The 19031-nt window shown below is 36.7% G+C and overlaps 1 protein-coding gene across 2 annotated transcripts in view; it reads left to right on the top strand.

Annotated features, from left to right (window-relative positions):
• The window catches only part of ARHGAP42 (Rho GTPase activating protein 42), a 295441-nt gene that overhangs the window by 244439 nt on the left and 31971 nt on the right, over window positions 1-19031 (top strand). For both annotated transcript variants that reach the window (XM_082409915.1, XM_082409914.1), the window contains exons 13-17: window positions 11269-11331; window positions 12273-12347; window positions 12985-13069; window positions 13675-13733; window positions 16235-16340. In XM_082409915.1, coding sequence (XP_082266041.1) covers window positions 11269-11331; window positions 12273-12347; window positions 12985-13069; window positions 13675-13733; window positions 16235-16340 — 388 coding nt within the window. The remainder of the gene's footprint in view (window positions 1-11268; window positions 11332-12272; window positions 12348-12984; window positions 13070-13674; window positions 13734-16234; window positions 16341-19031) is intronic.

The raw sequence follows: 19031 nt of genomic DNA, 5'->3' as shown, positions 1-19031 counted from the left end.
ATGGGCTGCAGCAGAACTACAGGGACACGTGAGGGTGGGGTAAGCCCCCCTGGCTTCAGTGGGACCAGAGGAGAGCACGGAAGCAAGTCAGGTCCTTTAACTCTTGCAGTGTGGAGTGAGAGCACAAAAATGTTGCTCACCAGCACCTCTGTCCCAGGAGAAAGTCCCAAAGACCCTTTAATCTTAGCTAATGAATCTCCTTCATGTATGGTCTAGGAGCTTTTCAAACTTGGTTTTGCACTGGGTCCTGAGGTGAATGAGTCTGTACGTGAGCCCTTTAAGGGCAAACTTTTCTGTCCCCACATCCTTTTGTTGGTTTTCAAAGCCAAAAGTATTGGGCACTCATCTCTCCAGTGCAGGTTGTAAGCGTTGGGGTACCAGATGTGGGGCACGAACCCCTAGCTCCTCAGGGAGAAGTTCCATATTTGTGAGATCCCTTGTGCTTGTGGGTTGCTGTGCCAGAGGTGAGGTTTTCGGTGAGACTGCGCTTCTGACTCTCCTACCCATCTTGATGTGGTCCTTTTATCCTTTGTTGTGGAGGTGATGTTTAGCTAGTATTCAGGTCTTTTTCAGATCCATATGTAGTTGTAGATTTGGTGTGTCTATGGGAGGAGGTGAATTCAGGATCTTCGTATGCTGGCATCTTAACCCAACCCCCACCATGTAGTTATTTTTATCACAGAGGTATTATGTGATATTAAAAGTTAACGCTGGAAAAATCATAGTAGTACACCTTTGACCTGATGGTACTCAGCAAATTTGAAATTTTCATTCAGAGTTTCTCATGTTAAAACCACTAACTACTGGGCTTTATAGTAACCAAAATTATTTTATTTATTTGGTGTTCATTACTTATAAGTATGTACCCTGCTTTATCCCAGAAAGAGATTGGAGGCAATTGATATTTAGTTTGATTTCTTTTTAATGGCAATAGAGGGTTTCTTTATCTTATTTTCTCTGCTCCAATTTACAAAACTGAAGATATGAACACTGCTAATTTTAGGAGATTATGCCCAAGATTGTGAAGTGTAAGACATTGTCATAACACATGGGATATGTAGGAAAACATGTTGTGGCTGTATTATTACTGAATTTGTGTCAAACCATTCTGAATGAACACATTTTATGTATTTTCCATCATATTCTGAATCCTTTTTAGTCATCTGCCACCTTTAATCCTTGGTTAGTTTAGGGTATCTTCATATGTAATCTACATAGTCAAATTATTTGACATTTAAAGTCAAATTTTATATGTTTCTAAGGTTATGTGTATATCCTTTAAAGCACTTTCAAATTTTATTTAACTCAATTGACTTTCATGATGTCTAAATTTATTTTTAAAACAGCCTTAATAAGCCTGACTTTTGGATTGTTATTAAAATACAAGTTAGAATGGAGTAATGATAAAAACTGGGAAAGCACTCATTTGAAAGTAATAAATATTGAGTGTATGCAAAAACCTATCATTTTATCTGGATGAAATTCTTCCTAGTGATTAATTTCAGAAATTATCAAAAGAAAATGCATGATTTAAAATACCTTTAATGTTAAAGAGTTAAAATAATATTTCCAGTTTTTATTCTTGTGTTCCTTTCTTTTTTGCCAATCAGAGTGATTAGTATAAAATCTTTCATTGCCCACTTTTATCTAATCAGGGAAACATTAACCAACCGATAAGAGGTTTGTAAGTACTGAATGTTCATTCTAAACAATTACCTAAAAAGTAATCTGTTGTGTAATTTGCATTTGAGTAGAGTTTGAAATGTGTTTTCTAACATTGGTTTCATTGTTCATATCCAGTATAAAGATAGTCCTTTCAAATTCAAATGAACCTACTCAAGGACAAATCCTTCCTGAAAAACAAATGAATATATATATGATATTGAATAGAGCTTTTGAATGGGGATGTGGTTAAGTCAATCAGAATATATTTGATACTTAATGCACCTTGGAACTAGGGTTTTTATCATAACTAGGTAATTTGAGTGAGAAAGTTATCAAATGTTCTTATGCTGTGATGGAGGGAGTTTGTGCTTCTTGTAGTAAAGACTCACTCTTCTGGAAATCAGCTTTCCTGTAGTCTTAGGCACCTGAAACATCATTGTGCCACCATGTGTAATTATAAATTGATACGTGTTTCAGAGAAATAGGTGTCTGAGAGTCCATGTGTTTGTATGATTTATCACATTCTGGCTCTTGATATGATGTTTCAGTTTTCCACCTAGTTCCCTGAACTCCTGGTGACAGATTCCATCTCTTCTCCATAGTTCTCCATGCAGGCCTTCCCTGAGATGTGTGCTCAGCACATATTTGCTCTTATTCTTACTCAGTGCCACTAGGCTTTTATTGCCCAGGGGGAGATTTTGATCATGAAAAGAATCTTTAAATTACCTTTGCTCTATTAATAGGTAGTACTTGAAGTTATAAATCTTAAACCTATTTTTGAGTTTTATTTTTATTATTTTGTCTTAAGCCATAATGTTTCTTTAATCCTATTTTTAATCAACATACAGCTCTTATTTATAAATGTACTAATTTTAAAAGTAAGTCATTTTCACTTCTTTATTTTTCCATAAATTTGATAAAATTCTCCCACTTATACATTTAATCAATCAAGCTTCTACAGACATGTCAAATTATAAATACAAAACTAGTAAATTTCATTCTCTCAAACTCAACACCCTAATGGGACAAATTTGTGATTCTGGCAAAATATAATCTTCCTAAACACTAGGCATCTTTTGTAGTCTAGTAAATTTGCTTACAAATGTAGAAAATAACATCTTTTTAAGTATTCTAAACATTCTAAGAAGTTACATGTGAAATTGCATAGTCATTTCAAAAGGTCTTGCTACATTGGTATAAAGCCAAGTTATCCAAAATAACACTTGTTTTGGGTTGTTTTTACACATTCTTGGAGATTCATATTTGCTTACCTGGACAGAATCAGTACTCTGTTTTAAAAGTCAAGACTATGGCATATGCCGCCAATAAAAGAAACTCTGACTAGTAGAGGCACAGGATTGATTTCACCTTCTACAACTAAGCTCCTCCTTGCTGTGGGGTGGACTTTTTGGTGTTGCCAATTTGCGTGAAGGAGGCTTTCTAAATATTTTCAATCCAACATGCAATGAAGTGCCTTTCCAAGTCCTCAGAATTTAATCTTTTTGCATATAATTTTGAACAATCTACTATATCAAGGCCTAAAGTTTATTAATGGACTTTTGAATCTCTTCCTCAGGCTGTAATTTTACCCCTTTCTCTTTTATCATGTGTCTTATCAGCCACTATTTTTCCAGTGATTTAATGACTCCTAGGACATATCTTTATGCTAAACAGTATTCCAGATTCAAGCACTTGATCCTATTAAGAGTAGCATCATGTTTTCTTCCTAGTAATAGGTCCAGAATTTTATTTGTTTCAGCTCAAAATTATATGCCAGTGATTGTGAAGTTCTCAAACCTCTTTCTCTGATCTTGAGTAAATCATGCGAGTTCATCATGTTATGAGTTCAGCAGCTTGTGTCTTCTTTATGTTTGCCCCTTCCACCATTTCTCTATACATCATTTTGTTTTCTGACATCTATGTCCCTTTTTGACCCTTGACTCTCCTCCGAGGTGGCGTTATGTCAATTTTAGTCTGTAACTTCTCTCGCAGTTGGTATTTGAAACCAATACCAGCCTTGATTCATTTGCCATCTTGAGAAGTGCTTCTTTATAGCCTTGGTAATTCAGATGGATTCCACTTATCTTAAATTATTCCTGTTACCCTTTGGAAACTCAGTTTTGCTGGGCATGTGTGTTTTTGAACTGCGGAAGATAACAATCAAGCTTAGGATGGTAAAATATAAAACTCAGATAAAAAACTGTTTTGAATGTCAGCAATTGGGAGTAGTCATGTGTCTGTGCTTTCACTGAAAACCCTAAAAGCAACAGACAGTCGAAGAACTATCTAGTGTCCTAAAATAGGGCCATACTGTGAATATACAGAGAACATATGCTGTTCAATGGAGAGTGAAACTATGCTGTGACTGTAATGAGACTCTTTACAAGCCTAACCTGAAAAAGTCTCCCTACTTTGTGGTTACTCTTAATTTACCATTTTCAGAATCTAGATGCTGTAAATGAGACTAACATAATTTAGTAGAGAAGGAAGATTTGACTCGTCTTTATGAAAAAAGCATCAAGTTAAAAAACTAGAGCATTGGTCAGTTACAGGATATTAAATCCACAGATACTTTTCTGGTTGTAAAATATACCACAGTATCCTTTTCTTGAAATTATAAGAGTTTGGGAATGGATTTATTTTGAGAGTACTTACTACACAGATTATCACTCAATTAAGATTAGAACTTAAAAAAAAAAAAAAAAAAAGAAAGATTAGAACTAAACTGTTCCTCAAGCCGTGCCATTGAAAATATAATTCCGCCATTTGAGCTCATTTTTCAAAGAAGCAAATTATCTGTCTTGAGACACCTTTTCTGTCATGAGACTTTCATCATGGGACCAGTTGTTAACAGGGACAGAGGCAGTTGCCTTTTTTCCTAGGCTTGCTTTCTCTGGCATTGTCTCTTGGTGCCCTGAGCCTTGTCCCCACTCACACATACATTTGATTTGGTGGCTTTTCAGCTGGTCCCTCTACCCTAGGTCTGGAGAAATTGGGAATTGCGAAAGGAAAGGTTTCTAGTTCTCATTCTCTCATGCAATTCAGTTCAACGATACTCCATTTTGGAACTACTTTATTCCAATCATTGTGAATAAGAAAAAGGAAGTTCTTTCAAATGATGTTTCTGCTATTAAAAGTCACTACTCAGCTGTGTAGTGGTAGTCTCCTAACATTCAGTTCTCATGTACAAAATCAAAGGGATTGGACTAGAAGATAATTTTATAATTTCCCAACAACTCCAGATTTCTACCACTCTGTGTTTCAGTGGCTTTTCCCATGTGTGCCCAGGGAATGTATTCTCTCCAGCAACAAACAGAAAAAGTGAACTCATTCTTATCCTTGGCAAGCGCCATCTGTCACAAATGTTTTGGCACTTCCTACTGCTATTTAGATAGTTCAGTTCTTCTCCCCAAGGCCACTGAGCAAATACAGTTCTGTTTCCATCACTGAGACCCAGGAAGAGGGTCAGAGCTCAAGTCTTCTTCATGGGCAGAGCAGAAAGAGAAAATAGTTTGGGCCGGGGCTGTGGAGAGTTAACTGCTACCTTTAGGGAAAAGAGAAAATGTCCTGTGGGAACCACAAACGCCATTAAATGCACTCATCTTCTTTTCCTGTTTCTTTCAAGCCATGTATAGTATGATATTAGTTGTCTGTGATAGGGGCCTTTTAATCTGAAATGGCAGACTAGAAATGTGAACTGGAAATTAAAGACAAGTGCTGCTTTGTTTTGTCAACCCTGAGAATGTATTGTAAGGCCAAGTAGATTACATCTGTAAGGACATGCTGGGTTTTTAATTACTAGGAAATTGAAGGTACAAGGACTTTTGCTTTGTTAGCTGCATGGAAAACAATTCTTTCTTTTTTTTCTCCTCATGGCTTTTTGAATTCTGTTGAGATTAATAGCTTTTGTGCTGCTAAACTGCCTTATGGAAACTTTACTTGAGTTTCAATAAAAATTTTAGCCCTGAATAGTTGCCAGAGGGAAATAGTAATGTTTCTACTTAACTTTTGATTGACTAAATTAAGTTCTTTACATTAGCCAATCTTCCTCTTTACCCCCAAAGGCCAGGTATCATTAATATTGTAGGATTTCAATTCCTGGGAATTTGTGGTAGTTGTATTCTGCATACCCCTCTGGTCCTCTCTATGGAGAGATACTGGGCTGGGGTAAGAGCCCTGGAGAGGAGTTGACAAAAGCAACTCCTGTTAGCTGATAAGCTCTAACCCTTGTAGAAGCCAGAGAGGGTACTTGAGCAAGCCAGCTACAAACCAATAACTAGCCAGCTATAGATCAGTAAGCACGTGTTGGCTGCCTGCTCTGGGCCAGGCACTGAGCCCTGATTCAGTAGTTCGTACTTCAGACAGATGGATATGCTCCCCTCTCTACCGCTGCAGCAGGAGTACTTGCCCTCCACTAAAGAAAGAATCAGGATAAATTATCAGCTTTTAATGGTGTGATTTTATTTAGTAAGAACCCCTTCCACTGACTTCTCATTTGAACATTAAGGAGTTCCCAGTTTTTCTTTTTTAAGCTATAGAGACCTATTTTTGCTGAATTTTCATTAGCACTAGCATACTAAGTGTAGTAACCCCTTCATGACTTTGGAAGGTGGAAAGGTTTCCTTTACCAAATGTGTTTGTCTCTGACTTCCCTCAGAAGCACCACTCCTTGTGACTTCCTCCTCCATCACTCACTGGGAGACAGAGGGTGTTAAAGCCTTTTTAAGCCATATCGCCTTCTTCTCCTCAGACCTCAGCAGAAACTGCTGAGTGCTTGCATGAAGGCACTGTTGATCAGTAGTTTGTAAGGCAGCCACGAACGGGTGCTGCCTTTTTATATGAATTGACAAATCAGTAGCCAGAAACTCTGATAAATACCAGATAAGCGAGGAAAAGCGAAGTGTGTGGGATTGGCTTTATTCCATTTAGTCCTTTTTGCCATAGCAATCTGTTTAAGTTACACATGATTAAATCAGAACTGGCCAGGGTATGCTGTGGTCTCAGAGACTTAACCACAATAAACGTTCATCTCTTGAATATGCGATATGTCCATTCAGGTCAGCTGTGATTTTCTTATACATAATTTTTACTCTAAAACCCAAGCTCATGTAGTACCTTCTCTCTGTAACAGTGATGATCTTGTACCAGAGGGGGGAAAAAAAATGGCAGGCTTGCACAATACATACCAGCTCTTCCTAGCTGATGGATAATGACATTTGTGACTTCCATTCATATTTTGTTGGCTAGTGCATATCATATGAGCAAGTCTGTCTTAGAGGGAGCTAAGAAACATAATCTTCCTGCAGGAAGGAGCAGCAAATATGAGTGAAGTAATCCCAGGCTACTACAGTTCCATTCCAATGAGAGGATGTGTTTGTTCATTGTGATTATTGACGTTTAATGAGAGTATAGGGACATATATCTGCATATCCAACTTGTTGTCTCTTCAGTGGTCAGCTAGATTCACAGGGCCTGAGTGGTTTATGCCTGATCTCCATTTTTTTAAAGGAATAGATCATTGTGGGCTTCCCTGGTGGTGCAGGGATTAAGAATCCCCCTGCCAATGCAGGGGACACGGGTTCGATCCCTGGTCCAGGAAGATCCCACATGCCACGGAGCAACTAAGCCCGTGTGCCACAACTACTGAGCCTGCGCTCTAGAGCCCGCGAGCCACAACTGCTGAGGCCTGAATGCCACAACAACTGAAGCCCGCACGCCTAGAGCCCGTGCTCCACAACAAGAGAAGACACCACAATGAGAAGTCCGCGCACCACAATGAAGCTTACACCCTGCTCACCACAACTAGAGAAAGCCCACGTGCAGCAACAAAGACCCAACGCAGCCAAACATAAATAAATAAATTTATATTAAAAGAAAAAAATAGATAATTGCCCTGGCCCCAAATATTTTAAAAATAAGTAATATAGTATGCCTCTGAAAAATAACACTTCTGGCAGATAGTACCTCAAGCCCCCGTGACTTCAGCCAGGCCCGAAGAATACATGTGATTGACATGTGTAGATTTTATATTCTCCTCTAGCCAATAATGATGATGACGATGATAACAGCCAACACTTCTGCAGCACTTACTATATTCCAAGTACTATTCTAGGAGCTTTGCAAATGTTAACGTATTTCATCTGTGAATAGCCCTGTGAAGACAATACTACTATTATCCTTACTGTATAGAAGAGGAATCTGAGGATGAGAGAGATTAAAACTGTGTCCAGTAATACAGCTGCTAAATGGGAGAGTAACTACTGTCTCTTTCATCTGGTTAGTACTAGTGGCTGACCCTTTTTTTTTTTTACCGTTTCTTCTTCTGTTTCTCAGTGATGTGTGGATAGGAGCACATGGGGAAGGAAACTAGCATCTGATTAGGTTTGTTCCATTGTTTTCCACTCTTCAGTGCTTCATGTGGATTTTGTCTTCATCTTACTACAACCCTTTAACATAGGTATTGTTATTTCCCTCATTTTATAGATGAAAGAACTAGAGTTCATAAAAGTTAATAGGCACACTTCCATCCACACAGCAGTAAATAGTAGAGCTGAGATTGGGTGCTACCTCTGCACCACGGAACCTCTCTATACTCTTTCAGGCAATAGAAAAGGATGTTCAAAGGAAACAAAACAAAAATGCATGGTTATTTTTGCCAACACAGTGTATTTTTTCACATTTCTGAATTGATCGATAATGTTTTATTTACTCACGTGAAGAGAGCTAAAACACAAGGTCCATGGGACACATCAGGACAGTGGCACGCATGGAATGACCTGGCAGTCAGACTGAATGTTTGTAAGATTTTCTTCTTCATAATTAGCCTGTGATACTGGTTTACTAGGATAGAATGGGGTATTGCCACCAAATATCCCAGTATACCTTCAAGATATAGCCTGGTTATTACTTATTTTTCTCAAAATGGATATTTAAAGAAAATCTGTTTTTATATATAACAATTATTTTCGTTCATTTAGCCAAGGGCAGGTTTTATTGAAATTTTTAAAAAATGGATTTCTCTTTCTTTTAATACATTTTATTGAAAAGTTGAAAAATGTGACCTCAAGAACCAAATGTTATAAATGTCAGGAACTTGCAGTTTTAATTGATACAAAATGCTAGTGTATCATTTTTACCAGGGTTACATTTGTTGGCTCAGTTTCTGTTATTAAAAATCAAAATTAATATTTGATTCCTTACTTCTCTATTCTACCTGTTTTTTTCCTATGTTCAATAAATATTTTAAATTATCTGTATGTATTCATACTATAATGCTGTGCTTGGCATTTTGGGTTATTGGAAGTAAGCAATCCCCTATTGGTGCCCAAAGAAGCTCACCTCTCATGTAGGTAGTCAGCGCTAGAAAGATGCTTGATTAATGGCCATTCATTCTTGTATGTTGAGTTCACCCAAAGCATTCACTGAGTCTGTTCCCTTGACATCTAGGGCATGGGGACACACAAATAAGCCAGTTCCTATTGGTAGCAATACATATTTTAGTTTTGGCATTTTTACATGTTTAAATCTATTTTTTATTTCTAAAAACTAATTTAGAAGATATATAAAATAGTTACAAAATCCAATGAATAAAAATGACAATTTCTACCTTCTGTCCTTTTCTTTCTTACTTGCAATTTGCATGATCTTTCTAGAGCTTTTTCCTAGGAAAATAGAAACATTCATACCCTCAAATTTTATGTTTTAAGAAATTGGGTTGTATTGTCCTATAGATTACTTTTTTTTGCCTAACAACGTATAATAAATATTCTACCAAGTCAGTACCTCTAGATTTTTTTAATTTTTAAAAAATTTTTATGCAATTTTTAAAGGTTACTTTCCATTTACAAAATTATTACAAAATTTTGGCTATATTCTCCATTTTGTACAATACACCCTTGAGCCTATCTTACATCCAATAGTTTGTACCTCCCACTCCTCCCCCACTGGTAGCAACTAGTTTGTTCTCTATATCTGTATCTGCTTTTTTTGTTATATTTACTAGTTTGTTGTATTTTTTAGATTCCACAGATAACCACTGGTAACCACTAGTTTGTTCTCTATATCTGTGAGTCTGCTTCTTTTTTGTTATATTCACTAGTTTGTTGTATTTTTTAGATTCCACATATAAGTGATATCATACAGTATTTGTCTTTCTCCGTCTGACTTGTTTCACTTAGCATAATACCCAATTGCTGCTATTATTTTTTATGTCTGAGTAGTATTCCATTGTGTGTATATATACCACATCTTCTTTATCCATTCATCTGCTGATGGACACTTAGGTTGTTTCCATATCTTGGCAATTGTAAATAATGCTGCAGTGAACACTGGGGTACATGTATCTTTTTGAATTAATATTTTGGGTTTTTTTGGCTATATACCCAGGAGTGGAATTGGTGAGTCATATGCTAGTTCTATTTTTAGTTTTTTGAGAAACCTCCATACTGTTCTCCACAGTGGCTGCACTAGTTTACATTCCTACCAATGGTATACAAGGATTCTCTTTTCTTTACATCCTTGGCAACAGTTGTTACTTGTGTTTTTGTTTTTTTGTTTTTTTGATGGCCATTCTGACAGGTATGGGGTGATATCGCATTGTAGTACTTCTAGTTTTTTGATTTCTCATTTCTAATCTCAGATTTCTCAAACTTTTCAGTCAATTCCGTTTCAGTGATTTTCATTGTCTAGGATTTCTTCAAAGTTTTTTGTCTTTCCTGGCACCTATTTTTTTTAGCATAATTTTTTGATATATATTTTTTTGTCTGTGAATCTGTGTAGTTACATGGATGTATTTAATCCACCATCATTAAATGGAAACCAGTTTTAATTTTCTATTGGTTTGAATTGTCTTCATATATTATGATTTGGGAATATTAAGAAATACAATATGTACACCACATCTGATGAAAAATTTTATTATAGTATCAAAAAATTTTTAAATTTTTCCTCTGAGTGTTACTTGGTATTTTTAAATCCTTTCTCTTTAAACAAGTAATCTAACTTGATCTGGCCCCCAAACCTTAAGAAAATTTGAAAAATCTAAAGAAAATCTGTCAAAAAACAATGAAAATAAATTGCTGTTTCATAATGGAAGATCTTTGGGGGATTTTTAACGGACTTACTAAGCATATTTTGAATTATTTGAATATGATTCAAAATGCAATAGAATAGAACATTGAGCTTGAATTCAGGAGAGCTGAGTTAAAATGTGGCTCTAGACCTTAGAACAAAGAAAAGCAGTTTTCAGCAACTTGGTGAACCATCTTAAGATTGCAAAGCTTTCTCTCTACCTCATAATGTTGTTTTGAGAATCTCTTGGGAAAAAATATGTGAATAGCTATGGAATATAATTATTAATTATATCTAATAATATAATTATTATTAGATCTGTGTTTCTAATGAAGCAAGTTGATATAAAAACGTTGGTGAATGTGAACCTCCCTCCTTCACTTCTACCCCCAAATAAAAATTCATATGCTAACCAAAATATTTGATAAATTCAGTAACAACCCCTGTGCCATCAAACCATGAAACTACAGAGCCAACTGAAGCAGGAATGCAAGTGCAACATAAACACTTAATATGATTTTCTTTTACTTTCAGTGTACTTAAATGAAGCAGGGTTCAACTTTGTGAGAAAATGCATTCAAGCTGTGGAAACTAGAGGTCAGTGTTGCCTGATGGGTACACTGTTACTATTGTGTGGTCCCTTCTTACGTAGAAACTGCTCAGAATGAGGATAGACTTAGTTATTAACAGGAGATTTATTTTAAGTAATATATGAATTATAAGTTATACAAACACATAAGTAACTATACTTTGAACTTCAGTTTATCAAAATCATACTACAGACATACTTGTTTTTTAATGAATTTTCAAAATATAGCCTCACTTTACTTCTTATTGATGGACTCTGTGTTTTTTTTTTCTTTTTTTTCAAGCTTTAGGAAGGTAAGATTCCTAAGGAGCTTGAATTCAGCTCTCCTCTTTCCCTACATTATATCTCAGAGTGATTTTAGTCATTGTCAACAATTTCAGCACCTTTCCTCATTCTAGTTATGACCTCGGTCCTGAAGTCCTCTCCAGTTGCCTTTTAGTTCCAGGAAAACTTTTCTAAAGCAAAACCTCCTATTGGGCTTTGGAATTCTTTAAACTTAGATTCAAATTTTGGTGCTGCCACTTAGAAGTTCTGAGGAGTTAAGTAGGTTCCCTAAAATCTCTGAATCTGTTTCCTCACCTTTAAAGTGAAGCTATCAATTCCATCAAACTGTTCAACATGCAGGACTCTGTGACTGAGGAAACAGAGTATGAGAAATACTGATCATCCCTTTCCATCTTGGATGCTTTTTTATAGTCAAGTAGTGGTGAATAAGCAGGTGTACTTTGCTATTTTGAAGCTCTTCATAGACTTTCAAATCACTGTTCAATGTCTGCTCTAAGAAATACATGTCTGATGGGTGTTTCCAGGGTAGGTTTGCTAAAGTTAGACTGTAAAATTGGATACGTAGCTTTCAGATTTTGTGTAGACATATATCTGAGTTTTTAACATTCTGTACTTCGGAAGCTGTGTCTTAAGCCATTTTCTTGTGATTTTTCCTTCTCATTAGGCATCACCATTTTAGGTCTTTACCGAATAGGAGGAGTGAACTCCAAAGTTCAGAAACTCATGAATACCACATTTTGTAAGTTTTGGATGAAGCCAGTTACTTACTTAATTTTTGCATTCTTATAGAAAATTCAAACCATAGTTTTCTTTGAGATCTAGATTATTGGTTGTCTTTGAGTATTTTCGAGTCATATTTAAAATTAATATTTGTATTCAGCTTTTAATGTCCATTGTAATAGATGAACAATCAGAATTTGAGAAGGGGCCCTTTTTATAATACTGGACTTTTCCTCAAGTATCCTTTGATTAGCTAGAGGTACAATGAGATTTATGGATGCTGGGATTCAGATTGCCTGACTTGGAATCTTAACTGGGCCAGTTAAAAGCTTTGTGACCTTGGGTAATTTGCTTAAACTCTCTGTGCCTTCACCTCCTTATTTATAAGCCTAATACATAGTAAGTGTGCTGTGATGTTAGCAATTAGCAAACATCTGATTTGAAAAACTATATTCCATAAGAAATCTTTGAGGTTCAGTGTCAGAGTGAGCTTTGCACCAACTCATGCAAACAACAATCCTAAAGTTAACTCCATTGGCATTCTAAGAAATACATGCCTCTCTCTGTGACCTACTTATGTTAGTATCCATTTTCTTAATGGTGTGAGTGATGTTTTGAATTGCACAGTTTAAACATCTTATTTTAATTATTTTCAGCTCCCAAATCCCCTCCTGATATGGACATTGATATTGAACTGTGGGATAATAAGACAATAACAAGTGGGCTGAAAAACTACCTCAGGTAAGGGGGGCTTAACTCTTGCCGCTGTGCTGTGGTTTCTCCGTCACCCTCTTGGGCGGTCACCACGGATCCCAGGGAGCCCCTGTTTCTTCGCTCCTTAGCACAGTTCTTTCATTTAGGGTGGAATAGCACAGGGTGGTAATGGTTATGTTTAGTGTTCTGGAACTTATATGTGCTTGTTCAAACAATACACTTAAAAGGCTGCAATAATTGATGAATACTAAATAATAATTTCTGTTTCATGTTAGATTTGAATTCGGGTTTTCATGTATTTTTTTAAGACTCCACAAGTTGAATTTGAAAAAAAAAATTTTTAACTATTGCCCCCATATCTGAGAGGGATTTTGCGCCTATGGTCCAATAGTTCTCACAAAGTTAAAAAAAAAAAAAAAAAATTGTCTCCCAGCCTCCCATTTTAATACAGTGGTGGCAAGAAGTGCTCAGGGGCATTGGTATCTTTGAGGTCTGCGTTTTAGAACTACCTGTAGACTCCCTGCTAGGACTTTATCATACACCTAATTACCCAATTCTTAAAGAAGCACTGAAAGGTCAGGGGAAATCAGAAGATACTGCCATTCTAAAATTTGCTTCATTCTCTATTGTAGGTGCCTTGCAGAACCACTGATGACTTACAAATTACACAAAGATTTTATTGTTGCTGTTAGTAAGTACATTTCCACTGGATGCATTATAAATGATGTGGTTTTATGCTGTATTGGAGGTGTAAGTTTAAACCTGCTAGTTAACATTTTCCTGTCTATTGCTTAAGAAACTGTCATTCTCATAGTTACGTGGTTATATAATAGTTTACAATATGGTTATAAGAAATCACAGAGTGAACTAAAATACTTTGTTACTTAATAAGACCTTATTGGGGTGGCGATATGATGTGATTAGAAAGAGCTGTGAGGAATTATTCGAATGACATTTTACTTGATTGGTGAATGTCAGTTTCTTACAAGAGCAATTTCATGGTTAAATAAACAAGACCACAAATCTGTACAGTCAGTTATGCCAGTGCTTCCACTATACACATACTCACATGCTGTGTTCTTAAATCTGGAGAAAGAGTCAGATATTTTTGGCAGGCAGCAAGCACCTTTTCTCTCTTTTTATATTTCTTGATGATGATCAGGTATTTATTGTTTCTTTAGATCTGTGACTGCCATAATGTGATATGCATAGATAGGCTTAATTCAAAATTGGGGGGGGAGGGAGGGGAAGGGGCCAGTGACAATCATGTAACCTGAGAAGTTAGAAGTGTGTACTTGTAAAACATTGGGCTCAAAGTGCCAGGTCGCCATCTGAGCCCATCACGACAAGTTGTAACAGTTAGGAGTTGGCATTTCATTGTTAGGATGTATGGGGTATGACTGTAACAAGAGTATTTTTCACAGTCTAAGAAAGAAATCAGCTGCATTAGTTTATCACACATTGTAATGTCACAGGAAGTATTGTCTACTGATAAAAGTGTCAGGTAAAGCTGAATTATCTTGGTTTTCAGTCCAGCGTACATGACTGACCACATGATCTCATAAACATCTATACTACTTAGCTTTCTCCTGAAAGCTCTGCACTCTACATCCTCTTTATAGAAACCTGTCTTTGTAAGAAGAACAAGACCTTAGAAAATATATAATCCAACCTCATTTTATTAACTAGGAAATCAGGACCCAGAGCGGGCAGGTGACTTTGTCCAAGGACACTGGTAAATTCATAGCAATATCAGGACTACAAGCCAGCTTTTTTGACCCTTAACCTAGAACACTTCCTTACAAAAGTTTAGTTTTATAGCAAATGGTGTTGGATCCACTTAGCTAGAATGGCTCAATGAGCTGGTTGTTCTGATGCAAACGTTTGGTCACAAGATTTTTTTTCTTCACTTCTGTGACAAATAATGATCATATTATTCACTACCATGATAATTAAAATGTGTCTTATGTATAAGAATTTATCTTTTGTCTGGGTCAAGGATCATAAAATTGGGTATTATTTGGGGTCAAGCAAGAGAACTCCAGCTCAGGAAAAAGGGGGAGTTATTCAGAGACTAGGGGAGTCCCTCAGAACTCCTTGGCAGAGGATGGGTCCTGCCTTCCATGGCCTGCAACCAGGAACCTCAGAGTAGGAAATAGATGTTTCTCTGCCCATCCTCCCAACTCTTTTTGGAGGGTCTCTCATTTTTGTTCTTTGCTGCATATCTGCCTCATTCTTATCTTCGCTTCCAGACAGATTTTTCTTGGCTTTCTGCCTGGTTTTACATGATGTGCCTTTTCACGTATCCAGCAGTCAGATCAGTTTTGGTGTCTCCATTCCAACGCCTGGGAGAAACTTCATGTTTGGCCCAACCAAAGCCAGGCTCTTTCCTTACCTCATATACAGATAGCTGTGCCCAGAAGAGATGAAGGTCCCATAATATAAACCCTATGTGTTGGGCACTTTCTGAAGAAAGGGCTTGGCAGGGTGAGCAATCAACCCAGAATCTGTTTATGGTAGTAAGAGACTATTAAATTGATTCCTTGTTCTGAAGCATTAGAAGTTTCTCTAGAAGACTTGTCAACATCTTGGCTTTTGCCTTGTAGACTAGACTTGCTTTAGTTGATTTTTTGCTTTTCAGATTTACCATTGTCAGCTTAAAAATCTACCAGGCCTTTGTTTGTGCAATAAACCTGACACCTCACAAAAATAACTCCCTGCCATCTTTGGATCTATAAAATTTGGAAAGGAATACCTGCTTCCTCTGGTTTGATGGAGTCACTTGGAGGTTTCAGTGTGTTAGAGTGTATTGTAGTGCCTGGCACATTAGGCCATTTGCAACAACTGCTGTGATCACTCACATTGCTAAAGGTTTTATTCTATCCTTGTGTAGCAAAACCCAAGGAGGAGATGAATTATGGTTGTATGGAAGTATACAGCTCAGGGGCTAAGAGCACAGGTCTGGATTAGATAGAACTGGGTTTGACTTCTCTACTTACTGATTGCAGACCATGGACAAATTACTCAACGTCTCTAAGCCTTAGGAAATGATAGTGATAATACTTACCGGGTGAAGCAGTGCTTATAAGGCACGATGGGTGGAAGTGGTTATGATACTTTAATTACTAATGTTTATATATGCATTTTAATACAATTAAAATTTGAACATTTGCAACCTTTTTTATGTTACAGAGTCTGATGACCAAAACTACCGGGTGGAGGCTGTACATGCATTGGTGCACAAATTGCCAGAGAAAAACAGAGAGATGCTGGACATCTTAATAAAGCACCTGGTCAAGTAATTCTCTGACTTATATTGTTCACTTAATTACTTGTTCAGCTGTTAAACTTAAGCATGTTCATGTCTTTTTAAAGGGTGTGATGGAGCTATAACCTTGCTATTATAATCAGAGTCCATTGAATGTGCTTAAAAAATGGTGTGGCAGTTTGTTTTTAAGATACATCTATACGTGTGTGTGTGTACCTGTGTATGTTTACGACATGCAAATAATTATATCCTTGCAACCATTATACTAATGATGGAAAATTTTCATGTCAACTTAAAAATATATGAAGTGGTATATAGCTCTTTCCCAGTTCTTTTAGATACATTGTAAGCCCGAAGTTTGAAGACCAGTTCTCTATTCTACTAGGGTCACCAGGTTGTACCAGGTCAAACTGCCACTTGAATGTTAGCTTCCTTCTCTAGATTCATAGTATCTGTCGGTCTCTGAAGATCTTTCTAACTCTGCTGTTAGTTCATCTATGTATTTAAAAATCTTGATAGATAGATATTGTATTAGTCAAGTTTCTCCAGAGAAACAGAACCAATAGGATATTGTGTGTGTGTATGTATATATATACACACATATATGCATATATGTATATATATACATACATACACACACATATGTATAAGAGAGAGATTGATTGATTGCAAGGAATTGGCTACACAATTGCAGAGGCTGATTTCAAGGCAGGCTGGAGACCCAGAGAAGAGTTGATGTCGCAGCTTGAATCCAAGGCAGCCTGAGGCACAATTCCTTCTTCCTCAGGGATCTCAGTCTTTTTCTCTTAAGACCTTGAACTGATGTTGGATGAGGCCCACCCATGTTATGGACAGTTGTCTGCTTTACTGAAAGCCTACTGATTTTAAGGTTAATGTCATCTAAAAGTACTTTCACAGAAATATCTAGAATTATGTTTCACCAAATATCAGGGTACTGCAGCCTAGAAAATTTGACACGTAACTTTAGCCATCACAGATCTATCTTGATTCTCACACACACACACACACACACACACACACACACACACACACACACACATTTAATCAAGAAGTTTGTTTGCCATGCTGCTGGAAACAAAAGTCCAAATTCAGGTTTTAAACTTACTTAAGAATTCCCTTATAGCCTCATTTACAAATAGGAACATTTTTTGTCTTAATGAGTACCACGATTCACAATCAAATGATTAATCCTTCCTTGTTTGCTACAGGTAGTAACCCAATGTATCCTAATTTGAGCCACGCACATTTGAAACAGTGATGTACATTAATCAGTCTCATCTTAACTTGCAGACTTTGAGATAATATGAATTTACCCTCCTTGAAATAAGAAGGAACCACTAGGAATGACTTCATTTCAAGTTCATTTTTAACTGTTGCCCATATCAACACCTCTTTTAGCTAATGAATAGGGACTCACTATCCTTGTTCAGAATTACATAGTCTTGAATTATGTTTTTGAGTTCTGTGACCTCTTCATGAAACTTATCCATACTGTATTTAGTGGGCATTCTCTTGCTGTAGTCAAGGTAATTTTTTAGCAAAGCCTTTTAAAATGCGCCTTTAAAGTTTCATGAGTGTCACATAAAATGTTTTTGCTTAATTATTCAGAATGTTAGATGAACACAAGTTTCACCTTTAATTATGAATGCGATACAGGAAATAGCAGAGAGAGAGTGTCTAGCCACTGAAGAGTACTTAAAATTCTTCTGCCCAACCTTCACCACCATTCCTGGCTCTTTCTTGAATCTGTAAAAGGTCAATCTCCACTGTCTGAGCAGCAGCAGTAGCATGTGTGCCCACATCATCAATGACTTACTTAAGTAAACTGATAACACTCTTGGTCCCTGGCCACCTTATTGACATAAGAAAAGAGCATTTAAGATCAGTGACCTGGATTGGTCACTGGCCTAAAGGACCAATGACTGATTCCAAATCTCCATTAATTAGCTCTGAGACATGGTATAAATCATTGATGTATTTCTGAGAATACTTTGTCTTTAAAACAAGGACATCTGTGGAATCTGCTTTGTACACAAGTTGAGGGAATGAGTTCCAGAACTGGCTGAAATGTGGAATGATAAGGGTCTGTATTGACTGACTAGCTCAGCAGAAGGGAAATGCAATGAAGAGAAAATAGGTGATCAAAATATTTCACCTTCTGAACACCATAGTCATTAACTCTCCTTTTCAAAACAGACCAGTTTTTTATGATTTCTAAATTTATTCCCAGTGAGCTTAATTCAGTCATATTCTAGGTTACTTATATTACCAGGAACTCTTACATTTTAGAGGACATCAAAAGTGCTTAGAGTCAATTTAATTCCAGAGAAGAATATTATTTTAAGACCATATTTTATTCAATTTAACTCATTTTATTTAATTCGCTCAACACTGCTCTAAGGATTATCATTCTTATACTTTATAGATGAGGGAACTGAAGCCTAGAGAGAGGTATTAAATAATGTGACTGATTGAACCCAGCTTCCAAGTTGGATGGACCCAATCTTTAAATCCAGACAGGCTCACTGCCTTTACAGATGGCTTAGTAGACTCTCTAATACATATTAAGCAATGAATATAATATTTGGTTGTATAAAAAGGAAACTTGGAATGAAATTCTTATACTAACCAAGAACCTTCTTAGCTAGTGCTGTCTTGGGCACAAGGGGAAATTTCAGTCAGTGGGACAGTCAGCTCTTC

Source organism: Balaenoptera physalus, assembly GCF_965194825.1.
Source record: "Balaenoptera physalus genome assembly, chromosome: 10".
NCBI lineage: Eukaryota > Metazoa > Chordata > Mammalia > Artiodactyla > Balaenopteridae > Balaenoptera > Balaenoptera physalus.
This window is presented reverse-complemented; position numbering and strand designations above follow the sequence as displayed.